Below are 26,497 nucleotides of genomic sequence, written 5' to 3'. Positions count from 1 at the left end.
GATCAGCATCCTGATGTGGCACACCTGTGAGGTGGGATGGATTATCTCAATATAGCAGATGTGCCCACTACCACACATTTGGACTGATTTGTGACCACTGTTTGGGAGGGATGGTTATATTGTGTATCTGGAATGAATTTTAGGTCTCTACGTCCATCCCATGGGGAATGGGAGCAGTAACAAAGGTGTTGCGTTTATATTTTTGTTGAGTGTAGTTGAAATGTCATGCTTGAAGCCAGCTTGACACTTGTGCACCTCTCATCCTTGTATTTACACAGTAAACAAACACTTTGACTAAGGTTAACATCACACATCAGCATGACCACAAACGGTGGAGGATTTTTCATGTTTGGGATGGGTTTGTGGTTTTAAATGACAGTTGTCACTGAATTTTCACAGAATCATTTCATAAGACAGGCTATGATGTCATATATACAGGGTATGGCCATTGTTCCACGAAAGGGAAGAATGTACGCTTTCGCTCATTTTCACTTCCTTTTTAATCATCAGCTCTTCTTAGTCAACACACATTCATCTAAAATCTTTTTTTTTTTTTTTTTTTTTTTTTTAAATTTCAGAATAAATGCCAAAAACAGCCATTTGATTTTTACCTGGTGATCCTCGCAATTCTGAGCCTCAATACCAAATCTTTCCGCACTTAATGTGACTGTGGGTTGATTCCAAGTGTGCAGCAAGCTTTGATGACGTCGTCAGCAACAAAAAAAAGTCTAGAAGATGAAAGGCCTTTTCAGAGGAAAACCGCATCGGATTTCCAGTGAAGTATGTGTCTGATGATGAGAAAAGGGGAACAGTCTGCAAACTAAGGACATCAATTTAGCTCCATATACACTAAGTTGCTGTATTTTATTTATTTTTTTTGTAATTTATCATCAGTGTAGACAACTTGGTTCCTTTGCACAGCACAGGCACAACTCGTATCAGACCTAAATGTTAGTTCTGGCTCAAAATTGGTTACCTGAAATTAAGAAACCTTCAAATTTTGGGGGTTTTGGGAACAAAAAAAATGTATCTTAGGCTCTTATCTAAGTTTAAATGAATCCCAACTCACAAAAGAATAAAACCCTGGGAAGTTTCCTTTGAAAAGTCAAAAAAATATCAACAATATTTCTGTTTTGCTGGTAATAAAAAAAAAAAAAAAAGCATCAACATTTTTCGAATGGGGCAAAAACACGACGATGAACCGAGCCTCACAGTGGTAACTTATTGCGGGAGTTTTCACAATAAGCGCACAATCTTGATAAAACAGAATTAAATAGTATTAAATGTTTGGATCCCTAAAATACTCAGTTTGCATGATGCAAACGTGACGGTAGGGCCGGTTGAGGATACAGTGAGAAACCTTGATTTCCCTGGGCTTATCGGGAAATCAGTCTTTTTGATTAAAGGACATAATGTCTGGACTGAGTCTTCTCAGACAGAAAGACAAGACAACCTGAAAACACAACCTCTGACAGGAAAAAGCAATGACAACATTTGTTCCTGTTTTTTCTGAGAATGTTGAGATTCGTCTGATTCACTTTATGCAAGAAAAATTTAAGCATTTTCTGACAGTACTTGGGTTTTGGAACGAGAACTCGGTCCTGTTTTAAAGCAGTCTGTTATGCCCTCCAGTTCATGGAGTTGAGACTAATGTGCACCTTTTAAGGCCTATTCAGTTTTTCATCATGTGGCCTTCACATAACATACTTTTTGTTAGTCAGTCCGGTCCCTGGCCGAAATGTTCCTCAGATGAGCCTCTGGTTTTGCAGAACGCACTCATTGTGCAGTCAGACTGGAATTCGGGACATTCGGATGCCTCACACGTTGTGTCCTTTTCCCCGAGCTTTTAATGTGTGTTTTGGTGGCAAGACTGTATAAATGGGTTTAGTGATTTTTAAGAAGGGGCCACATGAATGCTGGGACCCAAGGACCCTTGAAATGAAATTGAAATTAATGTATGAGATCAGTGTCTATAAACATTTTGTTCTTTTTATTTTGAAACTTGCTAAATATCCCTTCTTCATTCTAAAGAGGGGTTGACTTCTCACTTCTGTCCATGTTCTTTCTTCCTTCTCTGTGGTTTTATTTATGTACCCAATAACACGTTTGTCTGCTTTCTACACTTCCCTTTCACTTCTCAATACTTTTTTTCTTTTTTTCCTTCCCAGGACTCTCACAGGTTTGGAGTTCAGATAAGTAAGGCTATGCAGGACATCATGGCTCTTCTCTCAGCTGATCCCAAAACCTCCTTGTCATCCAAAGGCACAGGCCAGCCACAGTCCAAGAAGCTCCAGTAAAAACAAAAGCGAAGGAAAGTCGGAGCCAAACAACAGAGAGCTTGTTTCAGAGATACAGATATTTTGTCTTCTGCGGTCTTTAGACAAAACAAACATTTACAGCAGTCTTTCACAGGCCAACAGATTAACATAACTACTGTTGTTGTTCTTTTTTTAAAACCTCCTACTCAGTGACAAAAGATAAGCCACGACGCTCCCGTACCTCATCCGTTCGGAAGCCTCTTGTGCATCAGCACTAAACACACAAACATTCTTGTATTCTGAACTTTAATAATTCAACTTTTTAAAGTTTTCTGTCAGAATATGAAAATCTGTGATCAGCAAAATATGTATTTATGTTGGGAAAAAATGGGGGCAGATGTCATCGCTCGAGGAGGAAATGTTTGGAGGCAGAGAAAGTGAGACGAATGTCCCTGATAATCGGCGGAAAGCATTAAGACGCCCTTAATCTCACTAAAAGTGAAGAGCGCACTGACACCATTCATTACAGCATTATGTTGGAGGTTACTGTGCATGTTGGGCTTTGTTAAAGTCAGTGGACACAGAAAAGGTTGGTTTATCAGCTGGGAGTGATGGTTTCCAGTGAAAGTCTAGTCTCTGTAAACCTGGTCACTCGCTCTCCAGATAAAAGCAGTACATAAGCCTGAATCAATAATTAACAATTTAGTTTAATTTTTAAAACCGGAGAGAGAACCGACTGTTCAGCCACAAAGCACATCGCTTTATATGTGGGCGAGTTTTAGGGAAGCTTCGGGAATCAAAGCCGCATTTTAAAACGATTGTCACGTTTTATTTTTTTAAAATGCTGTTTTTAGTTTGTTTGCTAGCGTGTGGGCTTTTTCTTCACTTATCTTGCTGGTGCTTAGCCACGCTCTGCTAAGGCTTGTTGATACTTACAAAACACTGCTCATAGTAGTGCAAGTAAGAGTCCTGCATTCAAAGATCTCCTCAAGTTCAAGTATTATCAGTAAATGTGCTTTTGGATAAAGGTGGTAAAAGTGTAAAGAAAGGGGGGGAAAAGCCAACTACAACTCAGACCTCCAGACAACAAGCTTCAAAAGTCTCTTATCATTTCAAGCTTGAGATTTGGCTCTCCTCACATTCACAGGCCATCCAGTCCAAGAAGCTCGAGTAAAACGGCAAAGAAAAGTTAGACAAATATTCCTTTTAACTGTCCAGACACTGTCCAAAACACAGCTTAAGAAGACACTAACTGGCATTGAGTAAACAACGTGAGACAAGTTATTTACCAGAGGCTTTGAACTTTTGGATCAAATGCGATGCAACTAGAACAAACGTTAAATGAGAAGTCTTTGGCCCAGCTGGAAGATTTCGCGTCTGTTGTTCTTTCTTTATCGGGGAAGTGCTGAGAGCACCAGAAACAGACTGCAAAGCAAGACAGAGTGATGAGAAAACGCTGTGAAATGACCGAATGGGCGTCTCTGATGGCTCACAACATCAAGTTAGAGCTTTCAGGCTGTGTTCTGTCTGGGATCCAGGGATGTTATTAAAAGTGCAGCATTTTAAGAAGGGAACAGAACAATGATGTTCTTTGTGTCGTGTGCTTAGCGTAGCGATTAAAAAGGTGAATGTCGCTTTTGATAAATTTGTGGCTATACTTCTGTATTTTACAGGGGTTATGGGAAGGGCAAGATGGCAGCATGTGATCTACAGATGTTGACAGCTGGGAATACAGCTGTGTTTCTGTGTCTCGCTGCATTCATGTCACTATACAAAGTTATATTTGTTGTCTGTTTGTGCCAGACATGATTTGTTCCTGCCAGCTGCTTGCCATTTAAGGGCAGAGTGACAGAAGTACTAACAGCCCACTTGTTATTTTACAATTTTCCACGGGACATAAAGTGGATCGTTCCCACAGAGCCTCTTCTCTGTATTCAGGTTTAAGAAACATGTTCACAAAGTGAAACTCTTTCAGTGCATTTTTCTCCAATTAGTACACTTCCTGCAGCAAACCTTGTAACGTCGTCGTCTTCTTTCTTGGTTTTAAATGCTTTGAGGTGTTTGATGTAAAAACAAGTTTGATGCTTGTTTGTTTTTGTTTTTTTTTTCTTGACGTGTGTGTGTAACCTGGTAACACTTTTGTAACTGCTCGAGTTGTTTCATGATTTTCTTTGGTTGCTGGGTTTTGGGTTTTTTCCCCTTAGTACATCGTTTTCTTTCTAAAATGCATATAAATCTGCATTATATGCATTTGTGGACTCTGATCACCTTCCACAGATGGATCTGATGCGTTGTGTAAAATAAAATATTTACTGTCTGCACCAGCTGATGTCGTATTGTTATCATAATTATGTGTTGAATTTATCAAATTGCTTAGTCCCAGCTCTGCTTTGGACAAGAAGCCCAGAAGTGCTCCAGTTTTCCGACTGGGTCAAATTCTATAATTAGAGCCGAGTCTTTATGTGTCTGTGTCTCAAAGTCACATGCCAGCTGAATAAAGATTTAAATATTTGCTACAGATGATCTGAAGTTAAGAACGGAAGCGAATTCACTGTTGTGAAAGAAGTATTTGCCTTCTTTGTGATTCTTATTTGCATTGCATCATTGCATGTTTGTCACACGAATACTTCAGATTGTCAAAATTTTAATATTCAAGGATGATTCAAGAAAATGCAAAGTGCAGATTTTAAAATGATTAATTGGTTTGTAAAAGTAGACAAATTTTATCCAAACATACCTGGCCATACATGGGGAAAATGCTTACCCTTCTAGATAAAGAAATGCTTTTTGGTTTTTTTAAATTACGAATTAACTGATTAAATGCACTTATTTATTTAATTAACTGATTTAACTGAAAGCTCAGTTCAGTTTTGCCAGATATGTTGCATCAAGAAATCACTGCCAAAGTGAAGTAGGCTAAAAAGAAAAAGCAACACATCTAAAGAAAAGGATGAGAAACAATCAGTCATCCAAGGGCTACAAAGCCATTTCTGACGCTTTGGGAAGTACGGTGATGGCGATGATGGTGAGGCCAGAGCCTCAGAGTTACAGCAGCAGGGTTCAGAATTCGGGTTCTAACGCAATACGTGACTTTTCAAATGGTTCCAGTGTTGTGGAAAAAGTAATTGCGGGAATTTAAGCTGTTATAAATGACTTCACCCTAAAGTCTCAAAAATGTGTCAGTCATATCTCTCACAAAGAACATTCCTATCACTGCAATCAGTTTTTGGCAAAGCGTCTTTTGTATTTCATTTAGGTAAAAAACATTATTGACATTAAAAATGTGTTTTCCTCGAAGTTTAGCCAAGATGGCAGCAAAAATTGCAACAGCATCACAGTTTTCTAAACTTACTTGACTTACTTAACAGATCAACAAGAACTGGATTGATGACAATATGGGTACAAATAGGCAGAGTGATAAAGATACAGTACTTCAAAAACAGGTCGTTTATGTATTTTATATATGCCCCCTTCATGAATCCTGTTCCCTACAGTCAATTTACTAATATAAGTAAAGATATTGGACGTAAAAACATCAGAAACCACTTTTTGGCAGCTGATCGGGAGGTTATATCTGGCATAGCTAGCATTTAATGAAAAGAACATAATGCCAAACAGTCTGGGGACGTGTCCAGACTGTCACAGAGTTCACATCCTAAAACGAGTTAACATGAAAATATTGACTTTGTGGTTTTGGAATGTGGGAGGAAGTAGCAGCACCCGGAGGTGCACTTTTCCATATTGGAGACAGTGAGCCTGCTTCACAAAATCTGTATATGTGCAGTACCAACATGGATTAATCAGAGATCTGACATGTGATTTTGTTCATACTCCAGCAAACATCACAAATGGCCTCGTGCATAGGAAACCAGGCACAGCAATAGTTTTTTCATTCATTACGAATAGCTTCCATGCTGGATGTTACCACATACAGTCTTGGTAGTTGGGACTATTCCTGGGATGGACAGATGGAGAATATGGAGGATTTTCAATGCTTGCAGTCAGTTTATTTTCTCGTTCTGTTACTTTTATTTCCATATGTTTCATGTCAAACCCTTAGAGGTGGATAGTAGGTTGTCTTAAGGCGAACCACGGAAACAAACTATCTTCATTACTGATCCAGTTTTTGGCTGCAGAGATGCCTCATTGCATCCTGCTGATGTGTCTAAATTAACCCAGTCTATTATTTCACAATCACAGAGCAGTAGCGAGTCTGCAAGGCTCCATAAAATGTCAGAGCTCTGTTGAGCTAAGCATTCCTTCAACATTAACTAGTAATGACTTCATTAATTTCTTTACAAATAAAACTTTCATCCCACAGATGTAATATTATCTACAGCTACTCTTAGTACCATTGATGTTAAGTTAGACTCTTTTTCTCCAATTGATCTTTCTGAGTTAACTTCAATAATTACTTCCTCCAAACCATCAACGTGTCTTTTAGACCCCATTCCTACAAAACTGCTCAAAGAAGTCCTGCCATTAATTAATGCTTCAATCTTAAATATGATCAACCTATCTCTAATAATCGGCTATGTACCACAGGCCTTCAAGCTGGCTGTAGTTAAACCTTTACTCAAAAAGCATCTCTAGACCCAGCAGTCTTAGCTAATTATAGGCCAATCTCCAACCTTCCTTTCATATCAGAAATCCTTGAAAGAGTAGTTGTCAAACAGCTAACAGATCATCTGCAGAGGAATGGTTTATTTGAAGAGTTTCAGTCAGGTTTCAGAGCTCAGCGCAGCACAGAAACAGCTTTAGTGAAGGTTACAAATGATCTTCTTATGGCCTCTGACAGTGGACTCATCTCTGTGCTTGTCCTGCTAGACCTCAGTGCAGCGTTCGATACTGTCGACCACAATATCCTATTAGAGCGATTAGAACATGCTGTAGGTATTACAGGTACTGCACTGCAGTGGTTTGTATCATATCTATCTAATAGACTCCAATTTGTGCATGTAAATGGAGAGTCCTCTTCACACACTGAGGTTAATTATGGAGTTCCACAGGGTTCAGTACTAGGACCAATTCTGTTTACATTATACATGCTTCCCTTAGGCAGTATCATTAGAAGACATAGCATACATTTTCACTGTTATGCCGATGACACCCAGCTCTATCTGTCCATGAAGCCAGATAACACACACCAATTAGTTAAACTGCAGGAATGTCTTAAAGACATAAAGACCTGGATGGCCGCTAACTTTCTGCTTCTTAATTCAGATCAAACTGAGGTTATTGTACTCGGCCCTGAAAAGCCTAGAAATATGGTATCTAACCAGATTCTTACTCTGGATGGCATTACCTTGGCCTCCAGTAACACTGTGAGGAACCTTGGAGTCATTTTTGACCAGGACATGTCCTTCAATGCACATATTAAACAAATATGTAAGACTGCTTTCTTCCATTTGTGCAACATCTCTAAAATTAGAAATATCCTGTCTCAGAGTGACGCTGAAAAACTAGTTCATGCATTTATTACTTCCAGGCTGGACGACTGTAATTCATTATTATCAGGATGTCCAAAAAACTCACTGAAAAGCCTTCAGCTAATCCAAAATGCTGCAGCAAGAGTCCTGACAGGGACTAGAAAGAGAGAGCATATTTCTCCTGTTTTGGCTTCCTGTTAAATCCAGAATTGAATTCAAAATCCTGCTCCTCACATACAAGGTCTTAAATAATCAGGCCCCATCTTATCTTAATGACCTTGTAGTACCATATCACCCTATTAGAGCACTTCGCTCTCGCTCTGCAGGCCTACTTGTTGTTCCTAGAGTATTTAAAAGTAGAATGGGAGGCAGAGCCTTCAGTTTTCAGGCCCCTCTTCTGTGGAACCAGCTTCCAGTTTGGATTCAGGAGACAGACACTATCTCTACTTTCAAGATTAGGCTTCAAACTTTCCTTTTTTTCTAAAGCATATAGTTAGGGCTGGACCAGGTGATCCTGAATCCTCCCTTAGTTATGCTGCAATAGACTTAGGCTGCCGGGGGATTCCCATGATGCATTGAGTTTTTCCTTTCCAGTCACCTTTCTCACTCACTATGTATTAACAGACCTCTCTGCATCGAATCATATCTGTTATTAACCTCTGTCTCTCTTCCACAGCATGTCTTTATCCTGTCTTCCTTCTCTCACCCCAACCGGTCGCAGCAGATGGCCCCGCCCCTCCCTGAGCCTGGTTCTGCCGGAGGTTTCTTCCTGTTAAAAGGGAGTTTTTCCTTCCCACTGTCGCCAAAGTGCTGCTCATAGGGGGTCATATGATTGTTGGGTTTTTCTCTGTATCTATGAAGCGCCTTGAGGCGACTTTTGTTGTGATTTGGCGCTATATAAATAAAATTGAATTGAATTGAATTGAATTAAGTTTATTGTTAATTAATAAGAAACTCCAGACGATTCCATTCTGAGCTGAAGAAGCTTCTGATAGGTTAGTAGAGTCCATGTGAGTAAACTGGTGGCACACCTGTGGATGCATATAAGGCAAAACACAGAGGCTGTTTCTGTGTCATGGGAACATCAAGAGATGTCAACCAAAACACCAGGAGAAGAATTGTGGAGCTCCATAAGTGTGGCTCAGTTTTGAATACAATTTGGTGCCATTTACAATTAAGAAATACAGATAGTTTCTCTCTTTACTCTTAAAGTTAACAAATATGTTTTTTATATTTATCAATCTAAAAAAATAAACATTTAGTCTGATTTGATGTTACAATTAAAAAAGTGTTTTTATCTGAAGAGTACATAAATATCTGGTTTCAACTGCAGTTGAAACCAGATATTTATGTACTATGTATTATCAAATATACACTGAAAAAAGTGATATTGGCTCCTTTTAGATATAGCATATTTTATTTTGGTATATCTTTTTAATTCAAATGAGTAATTCCTGTCTACATATATAATTCGAGTAACTCCAGAATACATTCCCTGCGTTTTAATCCAATTAATTTTAGTTAATTAAATGTAGCTCAAAATGCTTAAGTATGTTTTTCATAGCCTCCTGCTGGGCCATTTTGCGCATGCGTTAGGACAGGCCACCATTTTGCGCGCGGACTGAAAGCAGACGTTTTGTGTGCTGCAAGCGGGCTCAAGTTAATCACACAACTTCGTGTAAAGGTGGACTAGCTTTGGTAAGTAAACCTTTTACGGTCGTTTTTGTTTTATTTTTTTACCTCAGTCAAAGCATGTTGACTCTTTAAGACGTGTGCACATGGAGAAAGAAGTCTAAGTAGTTGTACACCTCTGAACTTTGTCGTGATTTGACTTAAGCTAGCTATGTGCTCTATTAGCTACTGCTCTATTAAAAGAGTAATTTAAAACTGCTACGTTAAATTGTCATGTTTTTAGCTTAGTTCTGGTGGCACACGTTGTACTAACAAATTATGTAACGAGGCAATTTCTCTGTTGTAGTTAGCTGTGAAGTTCACTTTACAGTCGCCTGCAGTTTTAAGTTGAGAAATCGTCCCTCCCGCCACAACATTGGCATTAATAGTCGGGCGGGGGAGGGGGCTTCTGAACGCACCTGCACAGTCAGGGGTGCAGTAGGAAATAAGTAGGATTGGCGTTGCACAACGTCTTTTGTGCAGAAACAAATAATGGTTGAAAACTGTGGAGGAGAATAACTCAGTGGTTGCCAATAATGTGAGATCAAAAGGCACTGAGAGTGAGGTTTGTCAGGACTGAAATTAACTCAGAAAAGAAGTTGCTTCACTTGATAGAGCTGTTGAGTGCAAGACCTGTCAGCGGTCTGGTTTAGCATTTAAAGCCTCGCTACGTGCTTCCAAACCGCTGCATTTAATCTCAGAGAAAACTAACACAGAAGTAAAGCAAGTGTGTAAGTTCATCTCTGTATGTTTGCATAGTATTTCCATGTTGAGCTTAACAACCGATGTATGGAGCCACAGCTGGACTGGCTGTCGGAGTTTTGTATTGAGGGGGAAAGGAAGCGATTTGTTTCGTACTTCAGCTAGAATGAAAAAAGACACAAAGCTGGAGTTATTCGGTGTCTTCATGCTGAACAGCTAAAACTTCTTCCCTCATTCTCCCCCCTCCCTCTCCTGTTGCTACTTCAATCATGAAACTGATCGATTATCAGCTGATCGGCTTTTCTGTCGCTAGTCCTGCCTCTCTTGTTTGTTAATCGCCCAGTTTGCGCTAGAAAGTGGAAAACGGCAGATAAACAACAGCAGCACTTTTAAGCTTGATCAGCTGTTGCTAGAATTTTTTTAATATTACTTTCTAGTATCCGCTTGTGTTTTCTGAAGGCACAGCCGTAATAGCTGCTGGTCATGATATCAGTTTGTATATGTGGTGAGAAGGAAACATGAAGGTGAAACCAGGAGATGTTTTTACTGAATCATTAGAGCTGAACAGGTAATGAAGAAACAGGTTTACATTTTAGGTGACATGAATGAGTTGAAAGGAAGTTATGAACTGTTTATGAGAGACAAATAACACCAGGATCCTTTTCTAAGTAGCTGACGCTGGTAACTGTGCAGGGGTGGGTCTAGCAAAGTGTTGTCAGGGGGACAGGTAGGGCATTAACAAGGAAAGGGGGGTATAAATAATTTTCTTTCTTATTCTCATTTAAAATGTCTAGCTTTTAATAATTATCTAAATCTTACAAGCAAAGTGGTGATCTGGTTAAATGTATAGAAATATGTTGAATCGAATTATTGTAGGAAAATAATTGTTTCTGTGCATTAAAGTAGATTACGTCAATTAAGCATTATGAGGCAGAGGGTGGGGGGTGGTTTCCTAATATTTTTGCTGGGAGTTGGCAGCCCTATTAGTTAGGTTGTTTAATATTTCTATGTACTGTTTAGAATACCTGAATAAGGAGGATGGTGTAAGTTTTTTTTTTAGGTTGATCAGTATTGCTGAAGTATAAAATATTTTGGGTGCAGTGTATTTTTTGCATACAGGTATAACAGAATAGTTTTAATGTTTTTTTTAAACTGAGTATGAACTTATACAAAATGCAGCAAAATATTTATTTAAAAAACCCAGTTTTATTTATTATAAAATACACTATCGGATTCGCATCGGCAGATAATCAAAGTTATGATATCGGTATCGGACATAAAAAAAAGTGGTATCGTGTCATCTGTAGTTTTTACAGAGGCACAAGTAAGATTTGTTTTTTTACAAGGGAGTATCATGAAGTAGCTTGGAAATGGTAATTGTTTGTCTTTCTAAAGTCCTCATTTTAATTTTTTGTATTTGTGTTCCTTTTCTGGCAGATTTTCTTCCCCTTATGTGTTATTGTTTATTCGAGGAAACTGTGTTATTTTGGTAAGTACATGCAAATTCTTTACATATTTATCACGACAGTATTGCATTGACAAGTTTATCTATCTCATCTTAAGGGTTCTTGTGATTATTAATATTGATATTAATTAATATCAATTATTACATATGATTAATATAGTTTAAGAAAAGATGCCTCTATATTTTGTACTTCTTTTTTTTTTTTTTTTTTTTTTTTTTTTTTTTAAATATATAAAGACTAGGGCGTAGAACACTGATTCCATGTGTTGCCAACAGTTCCCATCCTTTAGAGAAAATTATTTAAAGTTGAACATGAAAGTTGCTGGCTGTAACATATTAGTTTTTATTTTTTCCTTTTATTTGATTGTTCAATTGGCACTGTTATGGTATTGCTTTCTAACCTGATCAGATTTTAGGTGCACTCTAGATCAGTGTTTCCCAACCCTGTTCCTCAAAGACCTCTGTTCTGCATTTTTTTAGATGCCTCCTTGCATCGCCACACTGATTTGAACTAATGTTTAGCCTAATTTCTTCAAGTTGTGCACAAGTCTGTCACTGGCATAGTTAATATGTCAGGGTGCACTGAAGCAGAGAAACATCAAAAATATGCAGGATGGGCATCCTCAAGGAACAGAGTTGGGAAAAGAATGCTCTAGATCAGGGGTGCTCAATCCCAGTCCTCGAGAGCTACTGTCCTGCAGCTTTTAGATGCATCCTTGTTCCGACACAGCTGAATCAAATGAATGGCTTGTTATCAGGCCTTCTCCAAACTTGATGGCATGCTGAAGAGGTGATCAAACATTTGATTCAGCTGTGTTGGAGTAGGGATGCATCTAAAAGCTGCAGGACAGTAGCTCTCGAGGACTGGGATTGAGCACCCCTGCTCTAGATAATACAGCCTACAAGCATACTTCTAAGATGCATCCATTCTTGTAGGTTAACCACGGCTAAAGTTTTCTTTGTGTAAAGTACTAAGTGTGTTTTTTGTTTTTGTTTCAAATTTTCTCTCTTTGTTTGTCCAGTTTATGTGGAAGTGTAAAGACTGCAGTGCAGAAGTTTCTAGACGATCAGAACTTCTTAAGCACTATAGACTGAAACATAGTCATTTTGGGCGTGGCCATCACATTAAGTGCCTATATCCTGAGTGTCCATGTCTTTTAAAGACTTGGAATTAGGGCTGGGCGATATGACCCAAAATTCATATCTCGATATTTTTTAGCTGGATGGCGATATAAGATATATATCTCGATTTTTTTTTTTTTTTTTTTAAGCCATAAGTTAAGAACAAAAAGAGAGTTCTTAGTCACACTGTGTCCCAGATGTCACACGGGCACTTTTATTTACATACAGCGTAGATATTACTCAAAAATAAATTATCAGCATATATTAAATAATCATGGTCCATAAATAAAAGAAAACAATGTTGTTTTTGTGCATAACAAAAAGCTCACAATTGTGCAGTCAAAATGTAAACTAATAGACGCTGAGCATAATAACAAAGAGACAGATTTCACAGCTGCACCACGTCTCTGAACAGGTCCTTATACACACACAGTACGTATCACTCCGCGAGGCTCCTCCTCTGTAGCCGTAATTCTCCGACAATCCATCAAGCGGTGCAGCTCCGTAGCTTAGCAAAGTCATATTAAAACATTTTTTGACAGATTGCTGAGCGCTGTGTACCACATAAAATCGGTTCGCGGTCAGTAAGCACAACCAGAATTCATACATAAGGCGCACTGTCGATTTTTGAGAAAAGGAAAGGATTTTAGGCCGTGCAGCCCCTCTGGGCTGCATGTCGTTAGCGCGGTTAGCTCGCTAACACGTTGACGCCATCCAGCCCCACGCACGGTAACTCGCTAACGGAGATTTTCCGCTTTCATCTTGTCATTGCCTGCAGGTGAAGCTATGGGGGAGTTGTGTTCAGTGCAGGAGAGGCGAGGCCGAGTAACGTTGCGTAGAGACAAAAGTGGACGAAAGAGAGGCAAACCTGTGGCTCCACAAGTATAATTATAACGTAACATAGACTATATCGATATAAACGATATTGTCACATCTTATATCTCGTATGAAAATATATCGATATTTTTTAAAAACTCGATATATCGCCCAGCCCTACTTGGAATTCACTTCTGACACACTTGTCAAGGAATCATAGCAATACCCCAGAGCACTCTGACAAATTTACAACTTTTTCCTGTCAGTTATGTTGTTGTAGTGAATTAGGAACAGAGCGTGAATATTTTGTGCACATTAGCCGTCATTTAAAAAACAATGAGACAGTAACATGTATGTTTAAAGGTTGTGACTACAAATCAAATATTTACAGTACCTTTAAGTCACACAAAAGTTGCAAGCACAGTTTACACTCGCTGGTAGACTTCAAAGAGGATATTGTCAGAGGATCTTTTGCAACTGAAACTGCAGAGCATGATGCTTCAAATGCTGAGGAATTGTGGGGTGGCGAACAGCCTGTTGATTTAGAGACATCAAATGATCATGAAGACGTAGTTCAGCTAAAGCTTGCGGCAGTGTTATTAAAACTAGAAAATATTTTTCACGTTCCAAGTGCTGCAGTTGATGAACTTTTGGAGGAACTTCAGTATTTGTTGGGCACAGCATCTTTGTGTACGGCAGCAAAAGTTATCCAAGACACATTGAACAGTCACAGCTTGCAAATAGACCAGTCAGTCATTGAAGAACTTGCATCTGCACTGTGTACATCTAATCCTGTGTATAAATCGGTAGGTAAAGGTTGTCCCCTAGCAACATCCTTTAAGCGCAAAAATTTCTACAAGGAAAATTTTAAAGTTGTAGAGCCTGTAGAGTATGTGTTGGATGAAAAAAATAAAAGAACATTTCAGTATGTTCCAGTTTTAAAGGTTTTACAGCAGCTTTTCAGTGATTGCCACCTTCTTGCTAAGGTTTTGGATGGTAGTCGCATAACAGAACAAAGTGGGGAAGAAGTGATTTACAGGTCTTTTAGGGAGGGGTTGTTTTTCAAAGAAAACAGTTTTTTTTATCAGCAGGTGAATTGCGAGTTTTACTGAATTTGTATATTGACGATTTTGAGATTTGCAATCCACTTGGCACTTCCCGTAAAAAGCACAAAATCTGTGCCATATATTGGACTCTTAGCAATTTACCACCTGCTTGCCATTCATCACTGACTTCCATTTATCTGGCTTTACTCTGCAAGTCTGAAGATGTAAAGACATATGGATATGAAAAGATTCTAGAGCCCTTGTTGAGTGATCTTGTTACTTTGGAAAGTCAAGGGATTTTTATTGCACATCTTGGAGAATTTGTCAGGGGCACAATTAGAGCTGAGCGATATGAGATTTTTTCATATCACGATATGTTTTTTTCATTTCAGGCGATAACGATATCTATCACGATATAAGCCAAATAACTATATTTGTAAGATTTAAATGTGCCGTTGCTCACAAGTAAAATGTGAAATAATCAGCAGCTTGTTTTGATTTAAATATTTATTTCCCATAATAAGTTCAACAGGGTAGATGTACTTAAGGAACATGAGACTTTTTCAGATAAATAAAGGCAAATATTGCAAACTACACAAAAGGCAGCCGCTAAAGCGTTTAAGTTTCAAAATAGAACAAACAAAACAGACTAAATTGTCAATTCCACTTAGAAACAAAATATTAATTCTAAAAATAAATCTTAGTTTGTTTTACAGAAGAACAGACAAAACTGACTAACTTTTGTCAATATCAAATAAACTGAGAACTAAAAGGAAATTCTCAATCTCTCCTTGTTGTATAGCTGAGCTTTTCAAACAGTTTTAACAGTTACTTTAGTCTGACAAAAGCCGAATGACGAATTAGCGCTTCCAGTCAGAGACTGAGGCTACGTCCACACGTACACGGGTATTTTTGAAAACGGAGATTTTCCGTTTTCGTTTTAAAAAATAATCCCGTCCACACATAAAGGCAGAAATGAAGGAAAACGCTGCTATGAACATGCCAAAGCAGCAGGTGGCGCTAGATTCCTAACCGTGCAGAAATGTTGGCCAATCAGAAGTCTAGAAGCCTCGGTGGGAAAAAGTAAACAAAGCTGGGGCATAGAAGCAGAACCGAGTCGTATGTGTGGACGGACAGTAACTGTGTATATGTAAGCATTTAAACACTGCAGAGAGTAGAATTAACAGTAACAGTATTGTAGAAATTCATTTCACCGAAACAATAACGTGGCGCAGTGTGACGCATGCACCAGTTTATTGTATTTCCAGACTTGCTTTCGGCACAATTTCCAGTGCACGCTACTCTGTTTTTTGTCAGACTTGAAATAGCCGAAATACCTTCACACTACGGAACTTCTATGGCTCTTCCGTTCGACAATCTCTCCGGCATTGGAACCATCATCTGTTTTCTCTTCGGTCACGCTCGGTTGATTTTTCTAGTCGGCACACTCATTTCCTCCATTACGCGCTGGCTCCATTACGCGCTGGCTCCATTACCCGCTGGCTGCTTCCCAAACAAACACACGTGCGGCTTGGCACTTGTGCTGTACGTAACAAGTCACGCGACGTGACGCTGCGGCTGTGATTGGTTCGGCTCTGCGCTACTTAATTTGGATTGGCTGACCTTTTTTTTTTTTTTTTTTTTTTTTTTTTAAGAGGACAAGAGCGGCGAGGTCTATCGCGATAGCTTAATTTCTCTATCGAGTAAAAGTTATATCGCGATACATATCGTTATCGTTCTATCGCCCAGCTCTAGGCACAATACAGTGTGTCATAGCAGATAATTTAGGAGCACACAGTATTTCTGGATTTATTGAGAGTTTTTCAGGTGAATACTTTTGCAGATTTTGTGAGGCCAAAAGATCTGATATTCAAGAAACAGAGGTTAGTTCAGGTGTGTTTACTCTGAGAAGCAAAGAGACACATGAAATGCATGTAAGTTCTGCACAGAGTTCTGCAAAACCATGTCACGGTGTTAAAAGACGGTGTGTTTTCTCTGCACATCTCTCCCATTTCAGTGTTTGCAGTGGATATCCTCCAGATATTGCACATGACATATTTGAGGGCATATTACCAGTTGAGTTGGCATACTGCCTGAATATCTTAATTTTGAAAAAATATTTTACACTTGACAGCCTCAATGAGTCCATTCTGACATTTCCCTACAAATGGGCAGACAAGAGTAATCGCCCTCATGCTATTCCCAGGACTTTCATGCAGAACAAAAGCATTGGAGGAAATGCTCATGAAAATTGGAGTCTCTTACGATTCCTTCCATTGTTGGTAGGACACTTGGTACCTCCAGATGAAACAGCTTGGCAGGTAATTTTGGACCTAAAGGATATTGTTGAACTAGTTGTTGCACCAGCACACACAGAAAAATCAATTGCTTTCCTTGAGTCTAGAGTCTCTGACCACAGATGTAGGTTGAAAGAGCTGTTTCCAGGACTGAAGCTGTTACCAAAACATCATTTTGTGGAGCATTATCCACAGATGATTAAATTCTTTGGGCCACTTGTTGGCATGTGGACCATGAGGTTCGAGGCAAAGCACAGTTTTTTCAAACAGGTTGTTCGTCACACACGGCGCTTTAAAAATGTGCTACTGTCACTGGCAGTGAAACATCAGTTCATGATGGCATACCACTTGGAGTCTGTCACAACTGTAAGGCCGAGCCTAACTGTCTCAGCTGTTTCTACTGTCTCTGTTGACATTCTGCATCATGATGTACAGCGAGACTTGAAGATTAAATTCCCTGATATTACCCATATTCAGCTCACAAAGAATGCTTCTGTGAATGGAACAAACTACAGGCCTGGCATGATTGTAGTTTATGGCTCCTCTGCTGGATTGCCTGAATTTGCAGAAGTTGTCCAAATGGTTGTTGTGGAGGAAAACCTGAGCTTCATTGTCAAAGAGATGGGTGCCTGGTATAGGGAGCATTTTAGAGGTTTTGAACTTTTTCCCACATCACACATCTCCCTCGTTGATCTTGGTGCCTTGGTAGACCAGTACCCCTTGGCAGATTACAGGATTGGAGGCCGGCGAATGGTCATACTTAAAAGATTCATACATATAGAAGGTAGTAAATGTTGTGTTCAATTGCATGTGTTCAATTGCATGTGTTCAATTGCATGTGTTCAATTGCATGTGTTCAATTGCATGTGTTCAATTGCATGTGTTCAATTGCATGTGTTCAATTGCATGTGTTCAATTGCATGTGTTCAATTGCATGTGTTCAATTGCATGTGTTCAATTGCATGTGTTCAATTGCATGTGTTCAATTGCATGTGTTCAATTGCATGTGTTCAATTGCATGTGTTCAATTGCATGTGTTCAATTGCATGTGTTCAATTGCATGTGTTCAATTGCATGTGTTCAATTGCATGTGTTCAATTGCATGTGTTCAATTGCATGTGTTCAATTGCATGTGTTCAATTGCATGTGTTCAATTGCATGTGTTCAATTGCATGTGTTCAATTGCATGTGTTCAATTGCAGGTGTTCAATTGCAGGTGTTCAATTGCAGGTGTTCAATTGCAGGTGTTCAATTGCAGGTGTTCAATTGCAGGTGTTCAATTGCAGGTGTTCAATTGCAGGTGTTCAATTGCAGGTATCTTCATGGCAACAGGAGGGGTACCACAAATGTTTAGCTTATTTTTAATAAGGATTGGATACTTCCCACAAGGGTAATATTTTTTTTTTTTCCATTACATTTGAGTTCTTTTGGCCAAACATGCCTCATGTTGTCATGTGTCTTAAAAAAACATCATTGATGATGCTCAAAACATTTTGATAAAGGATGAATTGCAACACATACCACTAAAAGCAAAGTGACACTTTTTGAGGATTCTGGCTGACGTATGCAAAAAACCCAGTATGAAGCTATAGAATAAAATTAAATAAACTGCTTTTTACCCGTAAAACCTGTGTTGCAGTTCTGCACTCTTGTGCTCCCTAATAAAATTATTCAATGCAAAGTATTTTAAATTTTTTTTTTTCCTCCTAATGTCTTTAAAAATCAGATTGAAGAATGGCAGAGCAGCTGAAGCTGAGAGTCATTGTGGCAGATGATGATTTTAGGAGACTTGACGTTCCATCTGGGATGCCAAGAACTTTGACTGATCTTCAGAGCACAATTTGCCAAGCATTTGGAATTGAAAGAGACTTTCGTATTCAATTCATGGATCCTGACTTCAATAATGAGTTTATGAACATAACATCAATGCAAGACATTCAAGACCGAAGTACAATCAAACTTGTGTACATGGCAAATCTGGATACAAGTGCATCTTTGTCAAAGCAGTATCCCACATGCAGTCTTGACTCCTCTGCAAGTCCAGAAAGTATTCAAAGAAACTCCAGTCTCTCATCGTCTTCATCCAACTCAGACAGCACCATAATTCTACCACAGTCAGACAGTGAGCTGAGATCATGTGCATGGCCTCGCGAGTTTACTATTCCTCGATTTTCATTCAATGTAGAGGTGCAACTTCAGCGTGGAAATGAGACCTTCAGAGAAACTGGAACTCGGCTCAAGATTACTTCAGGTGTTAAATCTGACATCTTAGAGAAGCTTGCTGAGGCGATTTTTCAGTTTACTGCTTATCCTCAAAATTACCAAATAGATGAAGTTGCAGGGGCACTGATCAAAAAATTCCCTTGTCTGCGAGAGCCATCTGCCACAGGTTACTATGGCTGGATGATTAGCCTGAAATATAAGATGGCTAATTACAGGACAAAGATGCGCAACATTTGCTGTCCTGAAGTGACTATAAATGCTTTGAAAAACAAATCCAGTGATGATTGCCTCCCAGCCAAAAATGTTAAGAAACCTAAAAAGGCTGAGGTCAATTTTTGTCCATTACACCCAGCTGGCGAAACGGATGACAGTCTAGAAAACATCAGGGTTGAGCTTTTGACCGACGTCAGACGAAGAAACAGTGCCTCAGATGTAAGACAGAAGATGTCAAGAACATTTTCCTACCGTAGACAAGAGGTGGTGCAGGGAAGTCCAACTGCTGGGGAGTTTAAAGCTAGGTGGCCTGCACTTTTCCAGATTAATGAGGTAAAGGCATGCTTTTTTTTTTTTGCTGAGTGTTCTTTTCAGTAATTCCTTATGTTATACATTAATTAATCTGGGCCACTTGGATTAAGACGATCCCTAATATAGGTATAAAGAGGCTGGCATTTATAGTGATTGACCTGTGTACCGTACAGAGTATTTATTTGAGCAGCACTTAAAATACAAGTTGTGTATGAAAAACATAAGTGACTTAAAGTGTAGAAACATGAATAAAATAAATTTTTGATTGTTTAAGTAAGTTTGCACTACATATAGGGCCCAAACTATTTTATAGTGAGTTTGATTATTGAAATGATTGATTAATCATCTCAATAATTAATAGAGTGAAATCAGATTATCAATTGTGAATTAACCTAAAACCTTTCATTTAGCTATTAGTTTTTAGTTAGCCTCAGATTGTTAAAAGCATGTGCTAAACAAATGTAAATTAAAAATGTGATGAACAAACTTTGTTGCTCATAAGATAAAAAAATAAATGGGTCAAGTTAAAACCCCTAAGACCTCTCACCACCGAGAGGTGCTGACCTCACAGGTGAGACACTCCCACCAGCGGACAAAGAGCACAGGAAAATGTGTTGCCAACCACCTGAAACAGACAAATATCTGCTTTTTAAAACCCTTTAAACCCGCTAAATGGACTGATGCCATTCATTTCTTCTTTGATTAACAGTAGTAACATCCTTTATGCACTGTATACTAACCCATATGCTAATCATGCTTTATGAAGTGATGGCAATTACATTGTAGCATTTAATGAAGAAATAACAAAATAACCATACCAATGATTAAGCACCAGTCTTCTTTTTTTTCTCTGTGTGTGTGATACAGGTAAATGCTGAATTCCAGCGTATTACAACACTTCAACTGGAGACGACCTTCGCGGCACAGTTAGACAGAATTACACCTCGGCTGATGACAGTTTTCCAGAAGAAGGGCGGTGTTTCTGGGCAGAAACTTGCCCACCACTTGCAGATCATGCAAGAGGTAAATCTGAATATTGCAAATTCTATTTGGATTTAATTTGTCTTAAGTGGCAAGTCACTGGTGAGTCAAATAAGCCATTTTAGGTGACCGGCCAAGCAATCTAAATTTTGAAATTTTCATATATAAATTTTATTTACTATGTTTGAACTGACTTATGATAAAATTTACTTATTGCGAATGTCAGACATTGTTCTTTTTTCCAAATTGGTTTAATCAGCAACTCTCTTTAAACAGGCTGAAAGTGATGTTAAAGTGAAAAGGGAAGCAGTTCTCAGGGCACTTTGCCTCTACCTTGGTGAAGAGGACGGAAGCCTTATTCGGGAGTACTTGGTAAGTCATTGTTAGCAAGTCATCTATACACACACTTCTTAGATATTTGCACACACACACAAACGACTAGATTGGAATTTAATTGTAGAGTTAATTGTTTTTCTTTTACCTTTTTATTAAATGTTTAGGACATTGAAGGAGATGACATCCAGAGAGGCCTAAAGAAGCACACCATGGGCATTTATGTCATCAACAAGGAGGATGGACAAAATGGACATTATGATGACATTGGAATATTTGTTGAAGGGGAGATGGTCATGGACAACATTGGATCTCCGGCCCAAGCTTGTGCATTGATGCTTGGAGTAATCTATGCACTAAACCTAGCCTTCCCCAAGGAATTGAGGCACTATTATGAATTCATTCAGAAAGTGTTGATGGGATTGGATGGGAAAAAGCTCTCCCCCAAAGTCCTTGGGCTGAAGAACAAAATTGCTACTGGATAGGAAGATTTCTAAAACCACACATCCATTTACATTTTGTTATGTAAATTACCAATGACTGGTGCTCTTGTGAATAGGAGTGAAATATTTGTATAACCATCATTCGTTCTCACGTTCTGTGTTATGTTTTGATTGAACATTTTCACTTTCAATAATGAATGTTTCACGTTTGGTACATTTGAGTAGCTTGAAGAGCAACTTTGTAATTATTCAGTTTACCGAAGCAATTTTTCTTTATTCCGGTCCTTGATAGCTGCTGCCCTATAATCAGTGTTAACTCACCTGATTTAAAAATAAATAAATAAATAAATAATAATTGCATGATTACCACACTGCAGCACACTGGTAACACTTTAGGACTATTGTTTTGAAGCAAGTATGTTAGGTCAGAAAACATGTAAAACATTCAGAATCCTCAAGGAAGGACTAGAATGGAAAGCAGTAAGGAAAACACAAGTTTAGTTTTAAGTCTAATTACCTTATTAAAATGCAATTTCTAAATATGGATCGCAGAACAGCAAGTCTGAAACTTTGGTTAGTTTGTGGATGCATCAGTTTGTAATTGTGATACTTTATACCGCTGGCAGTGTTTTATTCTTTGTTAGAGGAAGAGAAACATTGGTTAACATTTCTCTTGTCTGTTGTTTCTGTTTTGTTTGAATACAGCTTTTTAAAGCTACTAGTTCATAGGCAAAAGTTTTGTAATTTGTATTATACAAATTACAGCAATTTCCCTTACATGTGGATTCTTATTCTGTTTGCAACAAATTTTGCATTAATAAATGATGTGAAAGAATTTTGTAGTTTTCATTATTGGCGTTATTAAAAAGAACTACAAATCAGGGTAAGCAATATTTTTTTTTTTAAGTAAAATTTACTTAATTGAAATAGAGAGAAATTAACAATTTTATTGATTTGAATATAACTTTGGGACATAAGTTTAAAGGAAACAAATTATTCTGGTACACTTAACACAACCTTAGTTGGAATTACTAATATTATTTGACTAAGTCGTATCCACAACAGTTAAGTTAAAGTAGCTTAAAAAAATATATGTTGGCTTTACTCGCTTAAATTAAATTCTGTTAACTTAAAAAATATTTCTGGATTCAAACAAATTTATTTCGTGCAACCACTTGTCATAAAAAAAATTTAGTAAATTGAACAAAACTTTTTTCAGTGTACATGTATATTTGATGATGTTGGTGTTTGGCTTGATTGTCAGCACAAAGAGGGAGAGAGAGGGAGAGAGAGAATGAGGACAGAACAGAGATGAACAAGAGCAGGTGAGACTCACATGTTAGTCAAATGGTTGTTTACCACAAGTATCACCGTATCACAGGTCCTCATGTATCTCGTACCTAGTGTTTCTTTTTAGGTTTGTTATTTTTCAAATTCTATATTTATTAAGTTCTGCAGGCTTGTTTGCACAACAAGGATAAATAATTATATAAACTTTTCTCAATCTAAATAGTGGACTTTGGTAGAATTAAAAAATAAGTGTAGTGCAGGTCTATGATGATTTTTAGTGCTACTATCATCTAGTTCTGATTCTGTCTTGGTTAAGTCCTCAGTAGTCCTGATTTTGAACTGTTGTAGTCCTGTTTTAATTCCGGATCAGTTCTGGGTCTGGTTGAATTGGGGTTTAGTCCCTGTGTCTTGATACAGCCCCGACTTTGTTCTGCCTCGCTGCTTAATTAAAAAACTAGTTTAAGGTGTCCTGCACATGTGATATATATTTTTCCCTATATGAAGCCATTTTTTTAAACAAAACTCAAAACAGAGCCAATTAATCTTTCAGTCATTTATAACCTCCCCCCCCCCCCCCCCCCCAAAGAAAATCCCACATGCATACTACCCTTGCTCCGCCTCTGCTTTTGTGACAAAAATAATTCATAATAATTCAATTTAAATAGGCCCCGGGCAATAGTCTGGAAACTCCGGCGATGACGACGTGCAACACTACGAAAGCTGAAAGTGAAAGTAAAGATGCCAGAACGAATCAGCATCTCTCCAAGGTAGGCAGCAAAGAGCATTCTTCATTCTAACTGTGTGTTCAGTGTGTGTCGCTGAAATTGGGTCATCTTTAGCTTTTCTGCGAAATCGGTGTTGCGCGTGTTCAGTTAACTGGACATAGACATGTGGCTGAGCAGTAGCGCTGTGACGCCTGTCAAAGTATCTTGTGCGCAGTGTGACGAGCGAAAATAATGTGAAATTTGTGCAAAGTTGGTTCAGGCATATAATGTGTGCGCCGTGAGCAGAGCGCGTTTTCAGAATAAAGAACATGCTTGAGTTCTAGGTCAGCTGTTATCGATCTGTCGATACACGCACACATCCGAGGGGGTAAATCAGAAACAATCATCCGACTTCAGAGTGTTTTAATCCCGTCGCCGTTCACCGTTAACGATAGAAACACGTACAAAGAGCGGATTCGTGGGTATCATGCCTGCGTGACCAGTAGCGGTTTTTGATACGGGCGGTGGCCCAGGGGTGCATCGTGGTGGAGGGCCAGCGCATTTTAGGATCGGTTTTCTATCGCCCTTTTGTCGGGAGTAAGGGCGCCCTCCGTTTGCGAGGTGCGCCTGCTGCTTGCGGCACAGGGAGGAGAGGGCGGGTCGGCGGGGGAGTCTCTGGCTGGAGCTGCATCTAATAACCAACAAACACGAAAACACCAGACATCATGATACAGACTTATAATTTGCACCGATGTTTTTTCGAAATTCTGTGTGCGAAAAGTGAGCGTGAGAGCCCTCGGTGCGCATGCTCGCTGCTGAAGTCAAAGTAAACTTTATTGTCATCTCCGCTCCATACAGTCCAGAGACGAGACGACGCTCCAGTTACAGCAGTGCAAGTAAACAAACAATAAATATAAGAAGAGTAAGAAAACAAATATACACTTTAGGACTCGGGGTAAAGGGATCAATAACAATTTAAAATTTATAATTTACAGTTTGATGATTTAAAGTCTCACACACACACAACCCGTCGAAAGGGGCGGGGCCGGCTGCTTCCAAATAGAGCGCATTTCATTCCTAATATTGTCAATCCAAGCCCATTATGTATTCATGATTTCAAGGGCATAGATTTGGTTTTGGCATTGGTGGGGACGGATGATTCAACCACCGAACCCTGCCCTGTTTCTTTTTTCCTTTTTGTTTTTGCTTCTTAATAAAAAGAGGAGAAATATACTTGGTACATATGTTATTCTACATGCTTTTAAACCATTTAAAATCACAATTCATAGTTTTATATGTGAATTATATAATGTTAAATTACTATTAAACAAATGACTATTTTAGGCTTTAGTTCACTTCAGCCATATTCCATATAAATCAGGTATAAAAATAGCTTCAAATACAGTCATGACAATAAAAGAATATGACTTTAAGGACTTAACAACATTACTTCAGTTACACCAACATCTCTTATTAGCACTAAGGGAACACTGAATGACCTGCTGGGTTTTGTCCATAAAACTACTCATCTAAGATTACCACAAAGTAAAAGATCTCTCAGCAAAATTATGCAACATTTTAGGCACTACTGCCCCGATTAACTCAGTGAGCTGGGATTTTTTATTCCAAACATGAACTACTGTTACAGCAACAGACATGGACTACTGGTGTCCCACACAACAACTCAATGTCCACTATGTGAAGCAGCCAAACACATGCCTGCTCCTCTCGTTAACTGAGATAAACTGCTGGCATATTGGTTTTCCATCTATACTGTCCAGCCTCTCCTGGTGGACACACAGCAGCATTGTTTAATCTCATTCGAGTCATTGTTAACCTTACCCATCTTTTTAGTCTTCTGAGAGCACTGAAGCTTCTTACAGCCTCAGTACCTGCGTTTTATCCTCAGATTAAAAGTATTATTCTGTGCTTGATGTGCCTCAGCTTTGGCCCTGGCTCCTCCCCTCTGACTGCACTAGGACATATTGTCATCTGACAAAATAACACATTGATTCGTGCCATATAAAAAGTGAGACATGTCAATTCAGATTCTTTGTCAAACATACACTAATGAATCAATTTATATCAGCAGCCTAACAATTGTCATGATAATAAATACTAGTTAATCTATAGCACCAACTCATCAGTCACCTGTGACCTCGCCTCTCCACCTCTGTCCGAGCTACAACATGGCAGAGCTGCCTCTGTCACCTGATGAATAACAGTGAGACACTCCACATACATGCAGTCACACATGTGCTTCAAATACAGTCATGAACCATCAAGTCATCATTTCACCTGTGTCACCATTACTCTCTGAGCTTTGTGTTGGTTGGAATATTTGCAAAATCATGACTACCTCATGACATTTTGTCTCAAAAATTAACCCTATGAATATGTCAGCACCATTAGGATGAAATTATTGTGTCACCAACATTTTAACGTTAGACATATCATTTTAACAGCCTCTGTAAACTAATATCCTGGCTGCTCGAGGCTGCAGTTTTCTCTGACAGTTTCAATCAAAATTAGAAATGCTGCTCTGAGACTGAGAGAACTAATAGTGCCGCCTGTTGTGCAGTTAGTTTCCAAAACACGTTATTCATGGTTACATACAGTTTTAGACTGATGTGGGCCAAAGCCTAGCATAGCCTGTAACGTTATTATGACACATTTTATGAGTGAACTTGGCTTTAAGTGACTTACAGGTTTCTTTGAAAAATACTTTCTTATATCCAGGTTCTTCCTTTTTGCTGCCGTCCTCCTCTCCTCCTGGCAGCGCAGGTTTGCTGCAGAGCTCCCTGAAAGGCTCAGCCAATCACATTGCCATATTTGTCACATGACGTAGGACTCCAGTAGAGAACGTAATTGAACTCTTTCTGCACCGCTGGGTGAATGAGATGTCGACAGATCGTTTTTTTTTTTTCTTTCTATTGGGTTTGTTTTTCTTTACTCGAAGCGATCAAATTATTGGTGGGGACAATTCAATAATCGCTGAATATTGGTGGTCCATGCCAAATCTACGCCCTTGCATGATTTGAATCCTGGGTTGAGCGAAATCCCAGAAATAAAGACAAAGCGAATCTGTGAACTAAGGTGTAGGAAAGAAAAGTTCAAAGCCATCAGGTGCTCAGTTTAGAAAAAAGAGAAAAGAAGAGGAGGAGAAACGAGCAACAGATACAGGTAAGCAGA

The 26,497-nt window shown here is 38.8% G+C and overlaps 3 protein-coding genes and 1 long non-coding RNA gene across 8 annotated transcripts in view; 3 read left to right on the top strand and 1 right to left on the bottom strand.

Annotated features, from left to right (window-relative positions):
- Positions 1–4,579, top strand: part of LOC146670848 (carnitine O-palmitoyltransferase 1, liver isoform-like) — a 66,883-nt gene extending 62,304 nt beyond the window's left edge. Inside the window, exon 19 of the mRNA XM_085402945.1 lies at positions 2,169–4,579. Coding sequence (XP_085259071.1) covers positions 2,169–2,297 — 129 coding nt within the window. The 3' untranslated portion in view covers positions 2,298–4,579. The remainder of the gene's footprint in view (positions 1–2,168) is intronic.
- The window catches only part of LOC146670845 (uncharacterized), a 372,233-nt gene that overhangs the window by 303,314 nt on the left and 42,422 nt on the right, over positions 1–26,497 (bottom strand). The window lies entirely within an intron of this gene.
- On the top strand, positions 9,124–22,110 carry LOC146670847 (uncharacterized). 3 transcript variants are annotated; one of them, XM_085402942.1, is made up of 6 exons: positions 9,124–9,385; positions 11,498–11,549; positions 18,533–19,575; positions 20,422–20,577; positions 20,812–20,907; positions 21,036–22,110. In XM_085402942.1, the coding sequence occupies exons 3-6, from the start codon at positions 18,541–18,543 to the stop codon at positions 21,351–21,353; spliced, it is 1,605 nt and encodes a 534-aa protein (XP_085259068.1). In that variant the 5' UTR covers positions 9,124–9,385; positions 11,498–11,549; positions 18,533–18,540; the 3' UTR covers positions 21,354–22,110. The 3 variants fall into 3 exon arrangements, with proteins under 3 accessions (XP_085259068.1, XP_085259069.1, XP_085259067.1); XM_085402943.1 differs by lacking the exon at positions 9,124–9,385 and having other exon boundaries at positions 10,809–11,549; XM_085402941.1 differs by lacking the exons at positions 9,124–9,385; positions 11,498–11,549 and having other exon boundaries at positions 18,004–19,575.
- Positions 23,223–26,497, top strand: part of LOC146670844 (uncharacterized) — a 58,820-nt gene continuing 55,545 nt past the window's right edge. For all 3 annotated transcript variants that reach the window (XR_014911374.1, XM_085402961.1, XM_085402960.1), the window contains exon 1: positions 23,223–23,368. Coding sequence is in view for 2 of the 3 variants with exons in the window: in XM_085402961.1 (XP_085259087.1) it covers positions 23,297–23,368 (72 nt within the window). In the remaining variant the exon portion in view is untranslated. The remainder of the gene's footprint in view (positions 23,369–26,497) is intronic.

Source organism: Rhamphochromis longiceps, linkage group LG4, assembly GCF_057381845.1.
Source record: "Rhamphochromis longiceps isolate RC_006_pf linkage group LG4, R_longiceps_female_GT1.1, whole genome shotgun sequence".
Lineage (NCBI taxonomy): Eukaryota > Metazoa > Chordata > Actinopteri > Cichliformes > Cichlidae > Rhamphochromis > Rhamphochromis longiceps.
This window is presented reverse-complemented; position numbering and strand designations above follow the sequence as displayed.

Bases quoted from the DNA above. Each gene is read 5' to 3' on its own strand.
- LOC146670847 (XM_085402942.1), top strand. From the start codon at position 18,541: ATGGCAGAGCAGCTGAAGCTGAGAGTCATTGTGGCAGATGATGATTTT. The intron at 19,576-20,421 runs GTAAAGGCATGC...TGTGTGATACAG, and splicing joins CACTTTTCCAGATTAATGAG to GTAAATGCTGAATTCCAGCG. The intron at 20,908-21,035 runs GTAAGTCATTGT...TTAAATGTTTAG, and splicing joins GCCTTATTCGGGAGTACTTG to GACATTGAAGGAGATGACAT.